An 18,198-nucleotide genomic window follows, 5' to 3' on the forward strand; every position below is an offset into this window, starting at 1 on the left:
TACTCCGAGGGGACACTTTCCTCTTAAAGACAGAAGGAGAAGGAAGGGAAGGTACCAACAACAGGGTATCTTGAACTACTTAAGAGGCCAACATAAAAACACTTTAAACTGATTTAAGCTCATTTGCATATTCCCTCATCTATTCAATACACGCCTATTAAGTTCCTATTGCATAAAATGCTTTGTGCTCTTGGAGATATAAGGATGAAGACTATGTGGATACAGACTGTAAGCACTTCATAATTCAAGTTACCTAATGAGTGACATGTTTCTAATATTTCACTAATGTCACAAGAGGAACTAAGTGCTATTAAGATATAGTGTGTGTGTGTGTGTGTGTGTGTGTGTGTGTGTAAAATAGAAGCCTAATGATTCTGAAGTAAGCCTTGCAAAATAGTGAAAAATGTAGCAAGACTTTTCCCTTTTTTAATTGGTGCATTGTAGTCATGCATAATTATGGGATTTGTTATTACATATTCCTACATGCACACAATATAATTTGGTCAATATCAATCCCCAGCACTTCCCCCCTCTCCCCACCTTCCACCCTCTGGTCCCTTTCCTCTACTGATCTCCCTTTGATTTCCATGAGATCTGCTCCTACCTTTCTTTTTTTTTTTTTTTTTTTTTTTTCTTCTCTAGCTTCCACATATGACAGAAAACAGATGTCCTTTGACCTTCTGAATTTGTTTTTTGGCACTGGAGATTGATTCCAGGAGTGCTTAACCACTGAGCCACATCCCCAGCCCTTTTATTTCGGGACAGGATCTTGCTCAATTGCTTATGGCCTCTTAAGTCCCTGAGGCTGGCCTTGAACTTTGATCCTCCTAGGTTGCAGAGATGCCACCATGCCTAGCAACCTTCTGAGTTGGATGTATTTCACCTTCCATAATGAAGACCTTTCCAGTCTTAAGGTTCTGCTATGCCGCTCTTTCTCTTATTTCTCACAACACTCCAGAGTATCTAGGGTCAAAGAACATTAACAGCTTAAAAAGACCTTGTTTCTCAGCTCACTTGCAGGATGAGGAAACAGCTCCAGATGAGGCTTCACGTGGCCTGCCTGATGGAACTCCAGCAGCGGCAGAACTGAAATAGGAACCGTTCTCCTAAAAACTAGGTAGGTAGGATGCCTCCTCCTTCCTCCACTTGTGTCAAGTTTTCCACCCTTGAGGCCCAGCCAAGTTGTTACTGCTTTCAGGACGCCTTCCTGACCCTACCCAAGTAAATAAACTCCCCCACCAGGCTTTTTTGCTCATAAGTGCATCTAACAATACATTCTAAAGTTGTCATCAGACTTTCTTCCCATAATTATTCTGTCTGGAGAATCTCAAGCCCAAAAGAGGAGAGTACGTGTGCAGTCCCTGGGCTCTCTTTGGATGTGAGGATCAAAGGTAAAAAATGATAGTCACTGCATCATTTTTCATAAAATACCATTTTTTTATATTATACAAACTCTTATTACATTTTTTTTTCCTGATGTAGCACTTACTATTGCTTAGTAAAGTTATTTATGTCTTACCTGAAAAATCCAACAAGTACTTTCCTGTTTTTACCTACTTTAAGTCCTGTGACTTTTCTTTCAAATTCAGATATTCATCAACTATTTAATGAGAATATACCATGTTTTAGATAGCGTACTAACTAGATGCTGGGAATGCAACAGTGAGCAAAACATGTAGAGATGAAAAGAACCAGCAGAGAAGAGATCACCAATCATAACAAAGTATGCTAAATGCTCCACAGGAGGAATCAAGGGTGCATCAACTGTTCTAGAGGATTAAAACCTAATTAGGTTCTGTAAAAGTGATGCTAAAGTGAAGTATGAAGAGTCAAGAGTTCACTATAGGAAGAATAGTTCCAAAGAGGGAACACAAAGAACTGAAGGCAAGGGAGAAAATCATATATTTGAGGAATGGAAGGGTGGTCCTCAAGACTGAGCCACAATGAAGGAAGATGGGCAGAAGTTAGAAGGGACCACTTAATAAAGGAATTTGGGGATGATGATAAAGTGTCAGGTTAAAAGGAATGAAAAACCACGGAAAAGGGAAAGGACAGCAGAAAGATAAATGATTTTTGTAGTTGTCTTATTCTTAGTACTTCTTAAAGAGTCAAGGAAAATCTATATTAAATTTGGGTAAAAACAATAAACTTGCCAAGTATTACAGGTAAATTATATGTAAAACACAAGTTACTTCTGCAAAGCAATTTCCTGACTCCTGATTAACATTACAAAACAGATAAGGTGTTTAACAATAGACCAATAGGTAATTGTATCCTCCTTTAATTTGAAACCAGTCAGCTCTAAATTATTCATCCTAAAGAACAGATATATACATAGCTTAAAATGATCAATAACCAAGATCTTTTTGATTTTACTTTGAAATATGCTTTTTAATTTTCAGTTAAACATGGGTATCTCTGAAATGTTGGATTTTATTTAAAACTGAAACAGAGCAAAGGGGCAATGCATTATGCCAAGTCTTATGATGTATCCCATACTGGGAACTGAAAGTATGTTTTAGGCCAGTGTCAGACTTAGTGGAGTAGTTTGTGTTTTTTTCTTTATACTTTTCCACAATGACTTTTTAAAATAATAAGCAGGAGTAGCTTTATTATTTTTCTACTAATAAAACATTTCTATTTAGAAAACCAAAGAGCGAAAGTATCCTCTTTCACATTTTCCTGGGGGAGGATCAGGTTAAATAATTGAGTTTAGAGAGCTTCTCTGAGATATAAAGTACATTTAAAAAATGCTAGTAGAAAGAGCCAGAAAGGAATAAAACATTAATAAAGCAGAATACTATAAGAGCTATCCTCTAGGTTTGTAATTTGGATAATGACCATTTTGGCAAATATTACCTGAAAATACTAAAAGGAACAGCAGTTTTAGCAATGAAACAGAGTTGCTACAGAATTTTAAAATATTGACAGATATTGATTAAAGATTTATTTTTCTGTGCAAAATAAGTGTTTTTACAACTAAAACTAGTTACAAGACAGTAAATGCACTGAGAATAACTTCACTTACAATATTGAATACTTTTTAATATTAGATGAAGTTTAAGACAGAATCTTATTTAGAAATCAAAGGACTGGGAGAATTGTCTTAGGCAACGATTTATAAGATAATAAGAATATTTTGGTTTTATCAATTACTTCTAGCTATGTGTTATCTTCAAATAACAAGATTAGAAAGATGTAACTTAAAAGCTGTAAAATTCACCAGACTGACTTTTAACTATTATTTGAGAAATTAATGGGTGGGCCTTATACCATTTGTATAATAACTATTTAGTAATGATGTTCTGTGAGGAATCTGAATGTGGGGCTTTTGTCTACTTCGTAACTCAGTGGTTAATTCTTAAAAAACAAAACAAAAAAACCAAACATTCTGATTTTGTTGTTTAAAAAAATGTTTTCATTTTAATGATCTGAGTTAGTAACAAACAAATATACAAAATTGTCTTTCACATTTTCCATACATTGTACTATGGACCAATTGAAAACTCTGGACTACAAATGCAGGTTTCTTTGTATCCTTTTTCGTTGGTGTTGCTGTGCTGGGGATTGAACCCAGGGTCTTGCGCATGCTAGGCAAGTGCTTTGCCGCTGAGTTATATTCCCAGCCCTGTTGGTATCCTTGACTTCAATTACTGTCACTTATAAATAAAGGCAATTTGCAAAAACATGCATTTGTGAACAGATACCAAATGTTGTGCATGCAAGTTAATGCACAACCAATATTGTACATTGTTCGTTTGTACAATTGTGTGTCAAGTATAACTGTATAACTGACATAGAACCAGTTATCCTAGGATATTCCACTCTATTTGAAAAGCATTTTTGTGAAACAGATGGAAATACAGTTTAAAACAAAAGTTGTATTCTACAAATACAATAAAATTTGCAACTTAAATGTCTGAAGCAGCATTTAGGAAAGTTACTTCAATAACCCTGCTGCTGTATTGGTTTTATGAGCATATCTTCAAATTATGGGTTGGAATATAGCTGCTTTAAAGAAAATAAATATGCATATTGAGAGGAAAATTATGGTTTAAAAATATGAAATTTAAAAAATAGTCCCAATGCATGAGTACACCTATATATTTTCAAGTTTTAGGAACTTAAAGAACTTCAGAATTTCAAAAGCAATCCAAAAAATTTCTAAACCTTTTTAAAATATGATTTTTCCCCCCATTACTAATGTTTCCTATTTGGTAATAACAGAAAAATGGGCAGCTTCTAATTAAACTTACTGTGATAATTCATAATTATAAATTTATGACTTCATTAAGAAGGTCAAGTAAGTGGAAATTGGGTCTTAATGAAAATGATAAGGAAGGAGGCCCCTTTCTCCAACCACTCATCTGAACTAGTAATAAGCACCAATACACTGCATTTTTTACATTAAATTATTTCCAGAAATCTATAGGTAGGAAAATTCAATATTTCTTAAAAATATTTTCCTGGGTCGTGGTAACATGTGCTTTACCTTTTTAATTCTATCTACAACCTAAGTTATTTCTACGTTATAAATTTCAAACTCCCTGGCAAGGAATGTAAATGCTAACAGGCTAGATATTTATTTAACTTCATACAAACAGAGGACTTGGGCATGGTTCTCATAGTAAAAGTCCCACTTTTCTAAGGCCTGAGGTTGATGTTTTTGCCTATGCTACATGGAACAAATGAGAGAAGATGATCCATCTAAACTACCAGGGTTTCTTCGAGGCAGTATCATAGGACTTGGCCTCCCATATTAAGAAAACACTTATTTTACTAACTAACTCATATGAATACAGCTGTAAACACTTTAAGGACAACTGCAGTTCAAAAGGAAATGGGCTATGTCCTATGGCAAATGGGTTAACTTTAAAGAAATATCTTTTTCCATGGGGCTTAAACATGAGGAAAATGTGGCTATAATTTCAAATATCTACTTCAAGAACTACCTAAATGCAAAGTGGCTTTTAAAAATATTTAAAACATAAATGATTGAGGAAAGTAAGCCAGGGAAGAAATGTAAAGGTGTATACTTACAACACTACACCAGCAGATGTAGTTCCCTACTCTGTACTTTGAAAATCAAAGAAACCAATTCTGTCCACAGTCAAGACTATTAGAAAGAAATATGGCTGCTTCCTACTCCTCCACTTGCAAAATTAATTTTGATTTTCCCACTGCTGTTATTCTCCATAGCTCTCATATGAGTTAGGCAAATTAATCGAATAGGTTACTTTTGTTTTTAAAATAAGAATATTTAACACTTGAGAAAAATTTCTATTATTGAATACCTTGTCTAATGGCAGGTACAAGTATTAAGGATTATTGCTTTTAATAAGATAATCATCAGAAATAAATATTTAAGCTAAACTCAAATACTTATTTTTCACCCAATGCTACAACGTTTTATTCACAAATCAAGTGATATGTCGCCTTCAATTCTTTGCCAGTTTACTGAAGTTTTAAATATAAGAAATTGGCCTGTTAACTGGATATCGAGACAACAGAAATATCCACATAAGCATGACTTATTTGGGCATTGAGCAGTAATACTGCTTTCTTGAAAGGACTTAAGGCACTAAATGGTGGTAAAATAAACAAAAGTATGATGATTAACAACTTCTTTAGAATCCTAAGAAAGGAGATAGTTTAGAATGACACTAGTAAATCTTTTACACAAACAAATAAGGCATCCTGTTGGCAAACACAAATAGAACACAAGGTCATATTGAACCTAATACATTCACTGTCTTAGCTAAACTACTTGAACCGCTAGCTACCAAACTTAAGAAAGCTACAATAGTGTGTATAAAGGTTGAAAAGGCACTGAAAGGAGAACTCTAACACTTCCAGTTCTAAGAGTTAGGGAAGCTGTGTGTAACACTGCATGTCATCTGATTATCCATTTCATTCTTTCCAATGTGGCATGTAGTTAGATTTTTATTTCAACAAATCAGTGAATGAAGTACTAGTTTAATAAAAAAATTTATTTAATGAATCAGGAAATTGCTGCAGTGTCTAACACAGCCCCGTTTATAAAGCTAAATGAATTCTAGCACTGAATGCATATTCTGGATAACACTGAAGCAAATCCGTATGAACAAAAACAGTTACCTCAAGATAAAATTCACAACAGAAATTCAACATATAACTAAATAGGATTTACTGAAAGCAATGAAGTGTAGTACAGATACAGAGAACATAATTATAACCATGACATTTTCCTTGTGAAAAATACAACTATTAGTAAAATAAAATGTACAATTGAAATTTTCCAGAGGGGAAAACACAGTATAAACAAAAATACTTTTCTTTGAGATAGGGAAAATAGTCTGTCACTGTTTTTTTCATTACAATATAATTTGACACAAAAAGCAGTCATAGAATTGCACCAATTCCACATCCAGTTTCCTGAACATGTTAAAAGGAGTCCATAAAGCAGAATGCAGTTTCTGAACTTTATATTCTAAATCGATGATATTCTCATATAGGATGTTACATCACACCAGATCTGTTTACATAATGTACAATACTTTCAGTTTTGTGGCCAGACATGAATATAAATGCATGCTTTCTGCCACCTCTTTCATTCTGGCATGTAGCCAGAGTCAGAAATAATGAAGTTACTTAAGTGTTATCTCTCTAGCAATAAAGAAAAATTTATATTTAGTGCATGCTTCATCATTTGTCAAAAAACATTTCTGAAAATAAAACTCAGTTACCCAATGGTTTATAAAATAGAAAAATCATTCATTAGGATAAAAATGTGGTGGGACTGAGGTCCATTTCTAAGGACTGACTTCCCTGGCAGCACCACTGTCCTTCCGCAGAGGTCCTGGTGAAAGCTTGGTGACGGAAGTGGCGTAACTGCAGGAGGCCTCTGCTCGACATCTGATTATCTGTGATCACCCCACCTCCGCCATTCATTAGTGCTATAAAAAAGATGGGACTGTTGTGGAAATGTTAGGAACATTTCTGCTGTACATGATTTAGAAGTTCTCCAAATTTTTCAAACAGGTCCTCCACCCATTTTACATTTTCATACAAAGTTGAACAATTTCCTCTTGTCCTAAATCTTCATTTTTTTTCTGCACAGAAGAAATCTAAAATAAAGAAAAGTGTCATATTAATCTCCAGGATACACAAAGAACTCAAAAAATACCAAAACAAAACAACTCAATAAATGGGCAAAGGAACTGAACAGATACTTCATAGAAGAAATATTATGAAAAATGTTTAACATCTCTAGCAATTAGAGAAATGCAAATTAAAACCATACTGAGATCCCATCTCACTCCAGTCAGAATGACAATAATCAAGAACACAGGTAACAATAAATGTTGGTGTGGATGTGGGGAAAAAGGTACACTCATACATTACTTGTGGTACAAATAGATGCAACCACTTAGGAAAGCACTATGGAGATTCCTTAGGAAACGTGAATTGGAATCACCATTTGACCCAGGATCCCACTCATTGATTTATATCCAAAGGACTTAAAATCAGCATACTATAGTGATGTGGCCACAACAATATTCATAGCAGCTCAATTAACAATAGTTAAGCTATGGAACCAACCAAGGTGCCCTTCAACAGATGAATGGATAAAGAAAATGTGGTACATACACAATGGAATATTACTCAGTCTTAAAGAAGAATGAAATTATGGTATTTGTCAGTAAATGGATGGAAATGGAGGCTATCATGCTAAGTAAAATAAGCCAACCCCCAAAGAACCAAAGGCCAAATGTTTTCTCTGATATGTGGGTGCCCACATAAAATAAGGGGAGGGGGGGAAGAAAAGAAGTACTTTGGATTAGACAAAGGGGAATGAAGAGAGAAGGGAAGGAGGATGAGTTTAGGCAAGACAGTAGAGTTAATCGAACATAACTTTCTTATGTTTGTATATGAATACATGACCAGTGAAATTTCACATCATGTACAACTGCAAGAATGGGATCCTAATTAGACTAAGTTATATTTTATGTATGTATAATGTGTCAAAATATACTCTACTATCCTATATATCTAAAAAGAACAAATAAAAAAGAAAAAGTACCACATTAGATTCTATTTCACTTTATACTCAAGCCCCTCACAAAGCCTTATGCTCTCTATTCCTTCAGTGGAAAATGAATTTATTAATTCATCAACACGTACTGATTTTTTTCTTATTTCCACCCTGGGAGAATGTTCATTTCAGATAAATTTGAGTGAGGTCTAATCCTATTATCATTGGTTCCATGGAGGCAGAAAGGAAGGCTAGAAAAATTACTTCAAACTTCCTCAATTCCTTCCAACTGTGTTAAAAAACAAATGACAAATATTGAGACTAATTCTGTATTTCAGAGCACCGTAAAAACAGTCAACATATTTCGCATCACCACCTTTGCTAGAGAGGTAGATCTATGAACATCTTTCCATACCAGACTACTATCTAACACATCACATATAGCCTTGGGACAACTTAACCTCTTACAATGAAAAAGCTAATAGTGCTGATAAAAGAAATACTGTCTACAATCATTTACTCTCTCCCAGGAAATTAATTCTTCCATCTCATCCACAAGGTGGTACTGTTGTCTTATGTAATTTCTCAGTCACTTTAAAATCTATGATACTTGAAAGTTATAATTAAATATTAACTTTCATTTCTTCATTCTAAGGTACAAAAGCCCATTTCTCTGCAATCAAGTGGGGCAAGGCCACTAGTGATAAGACAGCAAGATATCAGAGTAGTGACTAAACTGAATTTAAACAGGATCACTCTACATTATGAGAGAACAAAATGCAATAATGCACTATTTATTATAGCAAGGCAGGGCAAGCACTAGCAGCTTAAAAGCATTTCCAGTTGCACACTCCGAGGTGGTAAGGCCGATGAGTCAGCACAAAACAACATGGAAACGCAAAACAACATATCTAGTTGTCACTTACAGAAAATATAGGAAAAACGTTTATATATACACACATTTTTTCCCATATCATATCTACATTTATTTATTATTATTTTTTATTGTAAACAAATGGGATACATGTTGTTTCTCTGTACTTGGAGTAAAGGCATACCATTTGTGTAATCATAAATTTACATAGGGCAATGTTGTTTGATTCATTCTGTTATTTTTCCCTCCCTCATCCCTCCCACCCCTCTTTTCCCTCTATACAGTCCTTCCCTTCCTCCATTCTTGCCACCCTCCCTAACCCTAACCCTAACCCGCCCCCGTATGTGTCATCATCCGCTTATCAGCGAGATCATTCGTCCTTTGGTTTTTTGAGATTGGGTTATCTCACTTAGCATGATATTCTCCAATTTCATCCATTTGCCTGCAAATACCATAATTTTATCATTCTTTATGGCTGAGTAATATTCCATTGTGTGTGTGTGTGTGTCTGTGTATACACAGACACACACACACACACACACATATATATCACAGTTTCTTTATCCATTCATCAATTGAAGGACATCTAGGTTGGTTCCACAATCTGGCTATTGTGAATTGAGCAGCTATGAACATTGATGTGGTTGTCTCTGTAGTATGCTGATTTTAAGTCCTAGGCCAAGGAGTGGGATAGCTGGGTCAAAAGGTGGTTCCATTCCAAGCTTTCTGAGGAATCTCCATACTGCTTTCCAGAGTGGTTGCACTAATTTGCAACCCCACCAGCAATGTATGAGTGTATCTTTTTCCCCACATCCTCGCCAACACCTATTGTTGCTTGTGTTCTTGATAATCACCATTTTAATTGGGGTGACACAAACACATTTTATAACAATTCTTTTTTTTAATATTCTTTTTTAGTTGTAGGTGGACATAATACCTTTATTTTTGTATGTTTATGTGGTGCTAAGGATCAAACCCAGGGCCTCATGTATGTTAGGCGGGCGCTATACCACTGAGCCACAACCCCAGCCCTATAACAATTCTTTTTAAAGCATTCACAAATACTATAGGTATAATCTCTTAAGTTTAGAAAAACATACATTTCTTTTTTGAATAAATGAAAGACATTACCTCTTCCTTACATATCAGATAAACATGATATTTATAATGATGGAGTGAATGATACAAGGAATACAAATGTATTTTCTCTGGATCAACAGCAAACTCCTATAAAAACAAAAAGGTTTATAGATATATTTTCTGTAACATCTGAGATAAGAATATCTTTGGGAAAATCTAAATCAAAAGTTTTACGGTAATTCTAAAAATGATTTATGTGGCTAGGTTATACAGAGGTTCATTCAAAATAAGAGTTTAAATTTTATTTTTAAATCTTCATTAAACTTTTTCCTCAATATAAATAGGCACTATTTAAAAAATTAACATTATAGAAAAATTTTAACATTATAGAAAATTTTAAATAATATTTATAAAGTAAAAGCTTTCTATAATCTCTTGCTTTAGACATAAATAAAGCTAATCGCATGTTATACCTTAATTTTATAATAAAAGGGAATCATTTATACATATTATTCTGTAACTTTTCTTCACCCTCACTAGTTATTTTTTATCTAACTACAACTTGGGTTATCTTTCCATTTATTACATATATTTCTACCTCTCCACCCTTCCAAATATAAATGATATGAAGGCAGGGATTTTTTAACTAGTTTTTAATGTTGTATCCCAATTACTTAGAAATCTATTTGGCACACTAAACGCACTAAAAATAATTTTTTTTTTTTTTTTGCGGTGCTGGGGATCAAACTCAGGGCCTTGTGCTTGTGAGGCAAGCACTCTACCAGCTGAGCTCTCTCCCCAGCCCTAAAAATAATTTTTTTGAAAGTATTAATAAATCTATCTCTTCTTTTTCAAAAGTAAATATTACATTGTCTTCATGGCCCTTTATCTAACTTCACACTAGCAGTGGATAACTGGATTGCTCTTACAATTGTGCAATGAGCCAAAGGCCGTTGTGAATGTGTTTCTATAGAACACACTTTTGACGTGGAGCTGTTACTCTATAAAACCGTTTTCTCAAAAGGTTATAACAATTTTTACTATGTTTAAAGATGAACAAATTCCAATTTTAATGACTATGCAGATATGAAATCAATATTGTATCTTATGGAGTGTGTACATCCTCATGTATCTGTACACATGTGTATCCAATGACAATAAAAGGTAATACTTATGTTAATTAGCTTGTTAGCCATTCCACAAATCATATTTTAAAATGTGTTGTACATGATATATAATAATTGTTTTTCAATTAATAAAATGAAAACCTCACACAAGTATATAAACATAAGCATAGGATGATTCTTTCCTTATTTTAAAAATCTGTGAGCACTTATCGTATGTTAGATACTGTGCTAAGCATCAGAGAAAAACAACACCAAGTTCCTCTTCCTCAGGATAGAGTTGCTTATTTCTTCCCCAAAAGTCTTTACACTTAATGACAACATAGTATAAAACTGTATTATTAACTGGAAAAGGTAAACTTTCATTAATCAATATATCCTTACCTGTGCAGATTTAGTAGTTGTTTTAGAAGTCCTTAGAGTTTTCTTATTATAAGCTTTGCCATTCATTTTGATTTTAGAAATAGCAGATCCTCCACTTTTTGTTTTAGAATCTCGAGTAATTATTGTTAGTTCAGGAAAACTTTCCAAAGCATTCTTTAAAACAATGAAGCATAATAACTGACATCAGAAGAAAACTAACCTGAACTATTTAAAATTCATACACACACACACACACACACACACACACACACACACACACCGTTGTGGGGTATAAACATGGCCACAAATTCTTTGCACCTCCTCCCATCAGAAATCGAATCTATTTCCCCATCCCTTGAATCTGGGCCAACTGTATGGCCTGCTTTTTAAAGCAAAAGCACATACTACACTGTAAGGGCTCTTGAACAAGACAGAATTCTGCCTAGTTATGCCTCACTGGCTTCAAGGCAGGAGAAAGAGGGACATATATAAGTTACTTCAAAGCTCTTCCACTTTAAGTATTGTTAATACCCTGAAATGAAGCCAAGTCCTGCTATAAAGAAGTCATCTGATCCCAAAATGAAGATGAGGACAGAACAACAAGAAGCTTTGTAATCCTTCTCTGGTTTTGCCACTTCTCATGCTTCTTTTAAATGCACAAAAAGCACTGGTGAGATGAGATCTTAAAACAGAACTTGATGAATTTTCTGTCCATAAAGACATGGTAGCTAACACTGACAATATGGTGGCGCATGACAGAACCAATTCCATTGGCATATTTATGCTTTACCTACTTGGCAAATCATCCTGACACAAAAAGCTACAAACAACAACTGACTGATACTTGTAGCTAAATTTAACAGAGTTTCATTATAGTTTTGTAAATTAAACAGAGCTTCCAGCCAACATTTATTATTTTGACACTAAAAGGATTAAAGTACTTGCCACTATATTTAAAATTCAGAATGTAGTCCTTATTTGATAAGCTCAACCATTAACTGTTAAAACTTTCAAGATCAATCTTTGCCAAACTCATACAGTTTCCAAGCACTGGCATTGTGGCCTTGATAATGGTACATTTTTAAAACAGGTAAGTTTTTCTTATATATAAATGTAGTACAGAACTAAGTGTCATTTGATACAAACAATAAAACTTCTAGCACTTCCTATTAAGAGTGAGTTATCACTAGTTTCTAGCATTATTCCTTTCTTAGATTATTCGTGCTTTTATCAGATATTCTGGTGCTTTGCATTTAAAACATGCTGATTGAGTAATTTTGCATCTAGATTACTAATTGCAATAAATGGAATTTAAAGACTAAAACTGAATCTTAGAAACCATGGGCACTAGGTCAGTGGAGATGAAAGGAGAAAATTTAAATCTTCCCAGTGAGCACAAGATGTTAATGATAACATAAAGCATGTGGTTTTTGGAGGAAGACAGAATATCATTAACTTCAAAAGCTTCAGGACTCACTCCAAAATTTAACAAGAACATTATAAGAAACTGTGCTAATTATTTCTAAGGAACAGAACTTTTTTTTTCCCCCCTTTAGAACTGAGGATTGAACCTGGGGGTGCACTGGGATTACAGGCATGCAGCATGGCACTTGGCCATAGATTTTTCTTCCTATTATATTTAGGGCTGTGATTGTCACTGAGTTTTGCTAATAAACAATTGAAAGGAAATACCTTAAATGATTGATCCAAATGAAGATTCAAAAGCAGTCTCTTTCGGTTATCATTTAGCATGCCATCTATTTTTTTCATATGAGGTAAAAGCAGCTCATCTGAAATAACATAATTTAACAGGATAAACTACCAACTTGTTAAAAATCCAACTTTTCCTCAAACATTTGTATATTAAAAATTTAAATTCATTGGCTTATGTAAATGATTGCTTATCAAAATGGAAATTAAGCTTTCTGAATAAAGGCGAACTTGTAAAATGAATTTATAACAGAATGTGAAAAACGCAGTGTAGTAAGATAATGAGATATGTTCTGCAAAAGTACTGGGTTTTAGGTGAACTAGAACCAATGGATGACAGCAATGTGGTCAACTGGCAACAATTTCTACACCTCATTTACCATCTGAACAATAACAGTGATTACACAATAGAAATTGGTCATCATTATAAAGTTTTATAAAATGCCCTGGATGACCAAGAGATAATCCTTTTTTAAAAAATGCAGTGCTCATGTATGTAAGTCAAGTGCTCTATACTGAGTTGCAACCCCAGCCCTGAGATGTTCTTAATTTACTGAACTCACTTAATTCAAAGAAAAAGTAGAGGAAGAAAAATAAGCAAAACCCAGTGTCAAAATTGCTATTTTAAAAGGAGAAAGTGTGACAAAGACACCCATTTGAAATGTTTTACTTTTTTACCTCTCTGAACTTTAAGCTTTTAAGAAAAGTACTTTCAAAGTATAAGTTAATTACCTCTGCTAATGCATTAAACACTTTAGGTTATTAAACTATTTCTTAATTTACCAACATGGTAATATGCAATATTTTATACTATTAATTGTCTTAATGACTTTTCTGAAAAAAAAAAAAAAAAAAACTCCTCAGAGTCTAGGTTATCAACTTCACAGTAAAATAAAATGAATGTTTATATATTTAAAACATGAATACAAGCATGGCAACCTGGGAAAGAATGCCTCCTTAAATAAAAAGTCCCTGTTGAGAAATACTTTCTAAAGTTGCTACAACACACCTAATAGTTTAATTTTGCCTGCCTAGTAATGATTAAATCTAATCAAATACTATTTATATTTCACAAAAACAAATTTAAAAATTATAAATTTATTATCTTTAAGTATAACCTTTTAAATTTCTTTCCCCTTATATAAAATGGAGAAAAATCAGAAGGTACTGATAAGCAATAAATATATAAAATCTTTCACTATAAATACACAAAAATGACTACTACAAGAAATTTGTATTTTATGATGCAGGGAGGGTATTTTTTTTTGGTACTAGGGATTGAACTCAGGGGCCCTTTACCACTGAGCCACATCCCCAGCCCTATTTTGTATTTTATTTAGAGACAGGGTCTCACTGAGTTGCTTAATGCCTCACTTTTGCTGAGGTTGGCTTTGAACCCTTGTTCCTCCTGTCTCAGCCTCCCAAGCCGCTGGGATTACAGGCATGCACCACCATACCGGGCTGCAAGGAGTTTTGATTGAGAGAGAAAACATTTGACAGCAAAAATGCTGACCTGGGGAGCTAACTGAGGTTAAGGAATCATATTAATTGATATAACCAAATGTATATATTGAGACTTTTGTTTGCTTTGCAGCTGGGGGTTGAACCTAGGGCCTTGCACATGCTAAGCAAGCGCTCTACCATTGACGTGCACCCCTAACCCCATCTATTGTTTTAACTGATTACAAAATAATTCCTCTGCAATGCATCTTTAACTGATGAAAAAAATATATATACAATTCTAATCTTTATGCCCTTATCATCTGGTTCATTTACCCAACTGCTGGAAAACAGAATATATTGAAATATGGACTTTTCATGTAATAAAGACACTCAGTAAAATACTAATGAGGATGATATAATTATAGAATTCAAAGAAACAAATGAATAATAATTTTTCCCTGAGTAGAAAGCAATGAAAATACTTTAAATTGCTCTAGTATTCATATAAGGAATGAAAAAAATATGACCATTTTCTAGAATTAAGGTATGATGAATTTAACTGACAACTTACAGGTATATATTATACAAACCATATGTAAGCACATAATTAACAGGTAATAATTTTTTAAAAGTCCAGAAAGCACTACTTAGACTGTACCATTGCTCTTCTCTAAGGCTTGCATTGTGTCAGGGTCCAGGGCAATGCTAACAAGCAATTCCATGTAACTCTTAAAAGTTTCTTTCATTGCTCTTGTGTTCAAAAAGCGAGTGACAAAAGGAGCTGGAGGATCAAATTCTGGGATGAAGAAAAAATGAAATATTAAATTTTCCTTCCTAACAATTTTTATAATACTTTTCTCTATAACAGGAGCCTACAAGCAGATGAAAGATTCAAGATACAGTTTCTTTAAGGTTTTCTTAGCCTCATTTTAAAATCACCCAGGTAAGATACTTTCAAAGTTGGTTTGCACATCACAATCACTTAAGAACTTTTAAAACAGAATAGAAAAACAGACTGCTAGAGTTACTAAAAGAATCTTTGGTAGTGGTGTGGTAAGAATGATAATGAAGTTTAAACATTGTATTTTTTTAAAAGCTTCTAGGTGATTGAGACCCCGTACCATTCCAGCATCTAGAAAGGTACACCTGGTAAGAACCCATATCTCTTTCCCTGGCCCATACCACAGACATCTGCTGCCCTGTCATGCTACTCTAGTCTTGATGGTTTCTGTTTAGTTGGTAAGAAAACCTTAAGATATCTAATGTATGAGTTTATATATATATATAGATTTCTCTTCTATTTCTACACTTAAATTACTAGAGAATTCTAGTCTAAGTAATACTAAAATTTTTCAAAAAAAGTAAACATAGCCTATACATAGAGGAAACTTCACTTAAATTCAATGGCAAGGGTTTGCCTCAATTTTGACATTGTTGTACCCAAACATGTAACTATTATTGGGACCCTAATAGCAATATGGTCTACAGACCCTTTCAGCAGTCTCTGGTGTCAAGTCTCTTTTCATAATATTAAGAAGCTAAGTATCTTTTTCACTATGTTGACATTTGCAGAAGAAATAATGGGTAAAACTGCTGGTTCCTTAGCATGAATCGAGGTAGTGTCACCATTATACTAGTAGCTATACACTTTGTCACAACTTTGTCTCATTAGTGCCAAACACTTGCAGGGAGAAAAAAAGCTAGTTTCACTTAAGAATAGTCCTTAATGAGGCAATAAAAACTATTACCTTAACTAAACCTTTACTCTTGAGTAAATGTATTTCATCTGCATGATGAAAACAGAGGTACACAGAAAACACTGCTGATGTGAGAATTAGGATCATCACCAGAAAGAGCACCCATATGATTGAGTAATGAGACAAATGAGTTACTTTTCCCCTGAAACACTTTTTTTATTTGGAAAAATTATATACTATACCTATTTAGACTTGAGTATTTTCTTTAAAATTAATGAAATCAATCTTTCACTTCAAGGAAAACAATTGACAGTATTTGTATTTGTTGTCAGCGATAAAATCTGATATACTTTATCCTACACTGTGAACCGGACAGCATATATGGTCAAGACTTCACTGATGAGGTCAGGGGCAAAATTAATGTTATTTTTTGATATTATAAAATGAAATACATATCCTAAATATAATACCAAAAATCATAACATTCTTAGAAGAAAACACAGGGATCCATCTTTGTTACCTTGGATTTGGCAATCAATTCTAACTATGACAACAAAGCACAAGAAACAAAAGAAAAAACAATAGACAAATTGGGGTTCTTCAGAATTTAAAACGAGTGAAAAAACAACTTACTAAATGGAAGGAAATATTTTCAAATCAGATAAGGGTTTAAAGTCTAGAGTACATAAAGAATTTCTACAACTTAACAACAAAAGACAAAAAACTCAAGTTATTATATGGGCAGTGTATTTGAACAGACATTCCTTCAAAGATAGATATGCAAACAGTCAATAAGGCCCTGGAAAAATGCTTGAAATCATTACTCATTAGGGAAACAAAAATCAAAACTACAGTGAGTTATCACACATAAGAATGGCTATGATTTTTTTTTTTTTTTTTTTAGTGTCAGGATGTGAAGAAACTAAAACCACCATGCATTCCTGCTAGGGGTATAAAATGCTGCAATCATTATGAAAATGTTTGGTGGTTTCTCAAAAATTTCATCAATGAATATTGACATGATCCAGCAATTCTACTCCTAGGTATATACCCAAAGGAATTAAAAATAGGAACTCAGATACTTATGTGCCAATGTTCATTACAGCAAATTATTCATAATAGTGAAAAGATAGAAACAACTTAAGTGTCCATCAACAGATGAATGGGTAAACAAAATATGGTGTGACATACAATGGAATATTATTCAGCATAAAAAGAACAAAGTATTCCAGTTATTCATCTATAAAAAGAATAAAGTTTATCCATGCTACAACATGGATAAAACTTAAAAACATTTTTCCAAGTCAGAGAAGCCAGACACACAAGGGCCAATATTATGATTCTACATATATGGTCAAATTAATAGAGATAAAAAAATATAAGTTACCAGCAGCTGGAAGAAAGGGTGAATGGAGAGACATTGCTTAATGAGTACACAGTTTCTGTCTGGCTGATAAAGTTTTGGAACTAGTAGTGATGATGGTTGCAGAAGAATGTGAATGTAATTAATAATACCAAACTGTCCACTTAAAACTAAAATATCATCAAAATGGTAAATTTTATATGTATTTAACTATAACTTTTTAATTTGAAAAAAATGTATGAATTTTTAGAATATCTATATTACTGAACTAATATTTTCATACAGCCAATGAATGTCATGAAACCATGCATGTATGAAAAATACAATCAAAGGGGAAGACAAATCAACAGATTTTAATGTAACAGAGCATGAAGAGTTCAAAAAACTGTCATTTGTCAAGTTTTGAGTACTGAATAAAAATATTCATATCTGAAAAGGCAATTATAACACTGTTCCCCTTCTCAACCACATAAATGGGTGCTACGTTTTCTTCATATACTCTAAACAACATAATACATAATAGCTGAAGG

General features: G+C 33.5%; 1 protein-coding gene and 1 long non-coding RNA gene across 2 annotated transcripts in view; one reads left to right on the forward strand and one right to left on the reverse strand.

Annotated features, from left to right (window-relative positions):
- LOC124958748 (uncharacterized) overlaps positions 1–18,198 on the forward strand; it is a 66,818-nt gene that overhangs the window by 17,147 nt on the left and 31,473 nt on the right. Inside the window, exons 2-3 of the long non-coding RNA XR_007103941.1 lie at positions 1,010–1,117; positions 15,477–15,551. This is a non-coding gene — a long non-coding RNA (uncharacterized LOC124958748). The remainder of the gene's footprint in view (positions 1–1,009; positions 1,118–15,476; positions 15,552–18,198) is intronic.
- Qser1 (glutamine and serine rich 1) overlaps positions 5,970–18,198 on the reverse strand; it is an 86,048-nt gene continuing 73,819 nt past the window's right edge. Inside the window, 6 exon segments of the mRNA XM_047517137.1 lie at positions 5,970–7,043; positions 7,046–7,106; positions 10,020–10,115; positions 11,477–11,629; positions 13,148–13,245; positions 15,267–15,404. Of these exon segments, the coding sequence (XP_047373093.1) occupies positions 6,967–7,043; positions 7,046–7,106; positions 10,020–10,115; positions 11,477–11,629; positions 13,148–13,245; positions 15,267–15,404 (623 nt within the window). The 3' untranslated portion in view covers positions 5,970–6,966.

This window comes from Sciurus carolinensis, chromosome 11 (genome assembly GCF_902686445.1).
Source record: "Sciurus carolinensis chromosome 11, mSciCar1.2, whole genome shotgun sequence".
Taxonomy (NCBI): Eukaryota; Metazoa; Chordata; class Mammalia; order Rodentia; family Sciuridae; genus Sciurus; species Sciurus carolinensis.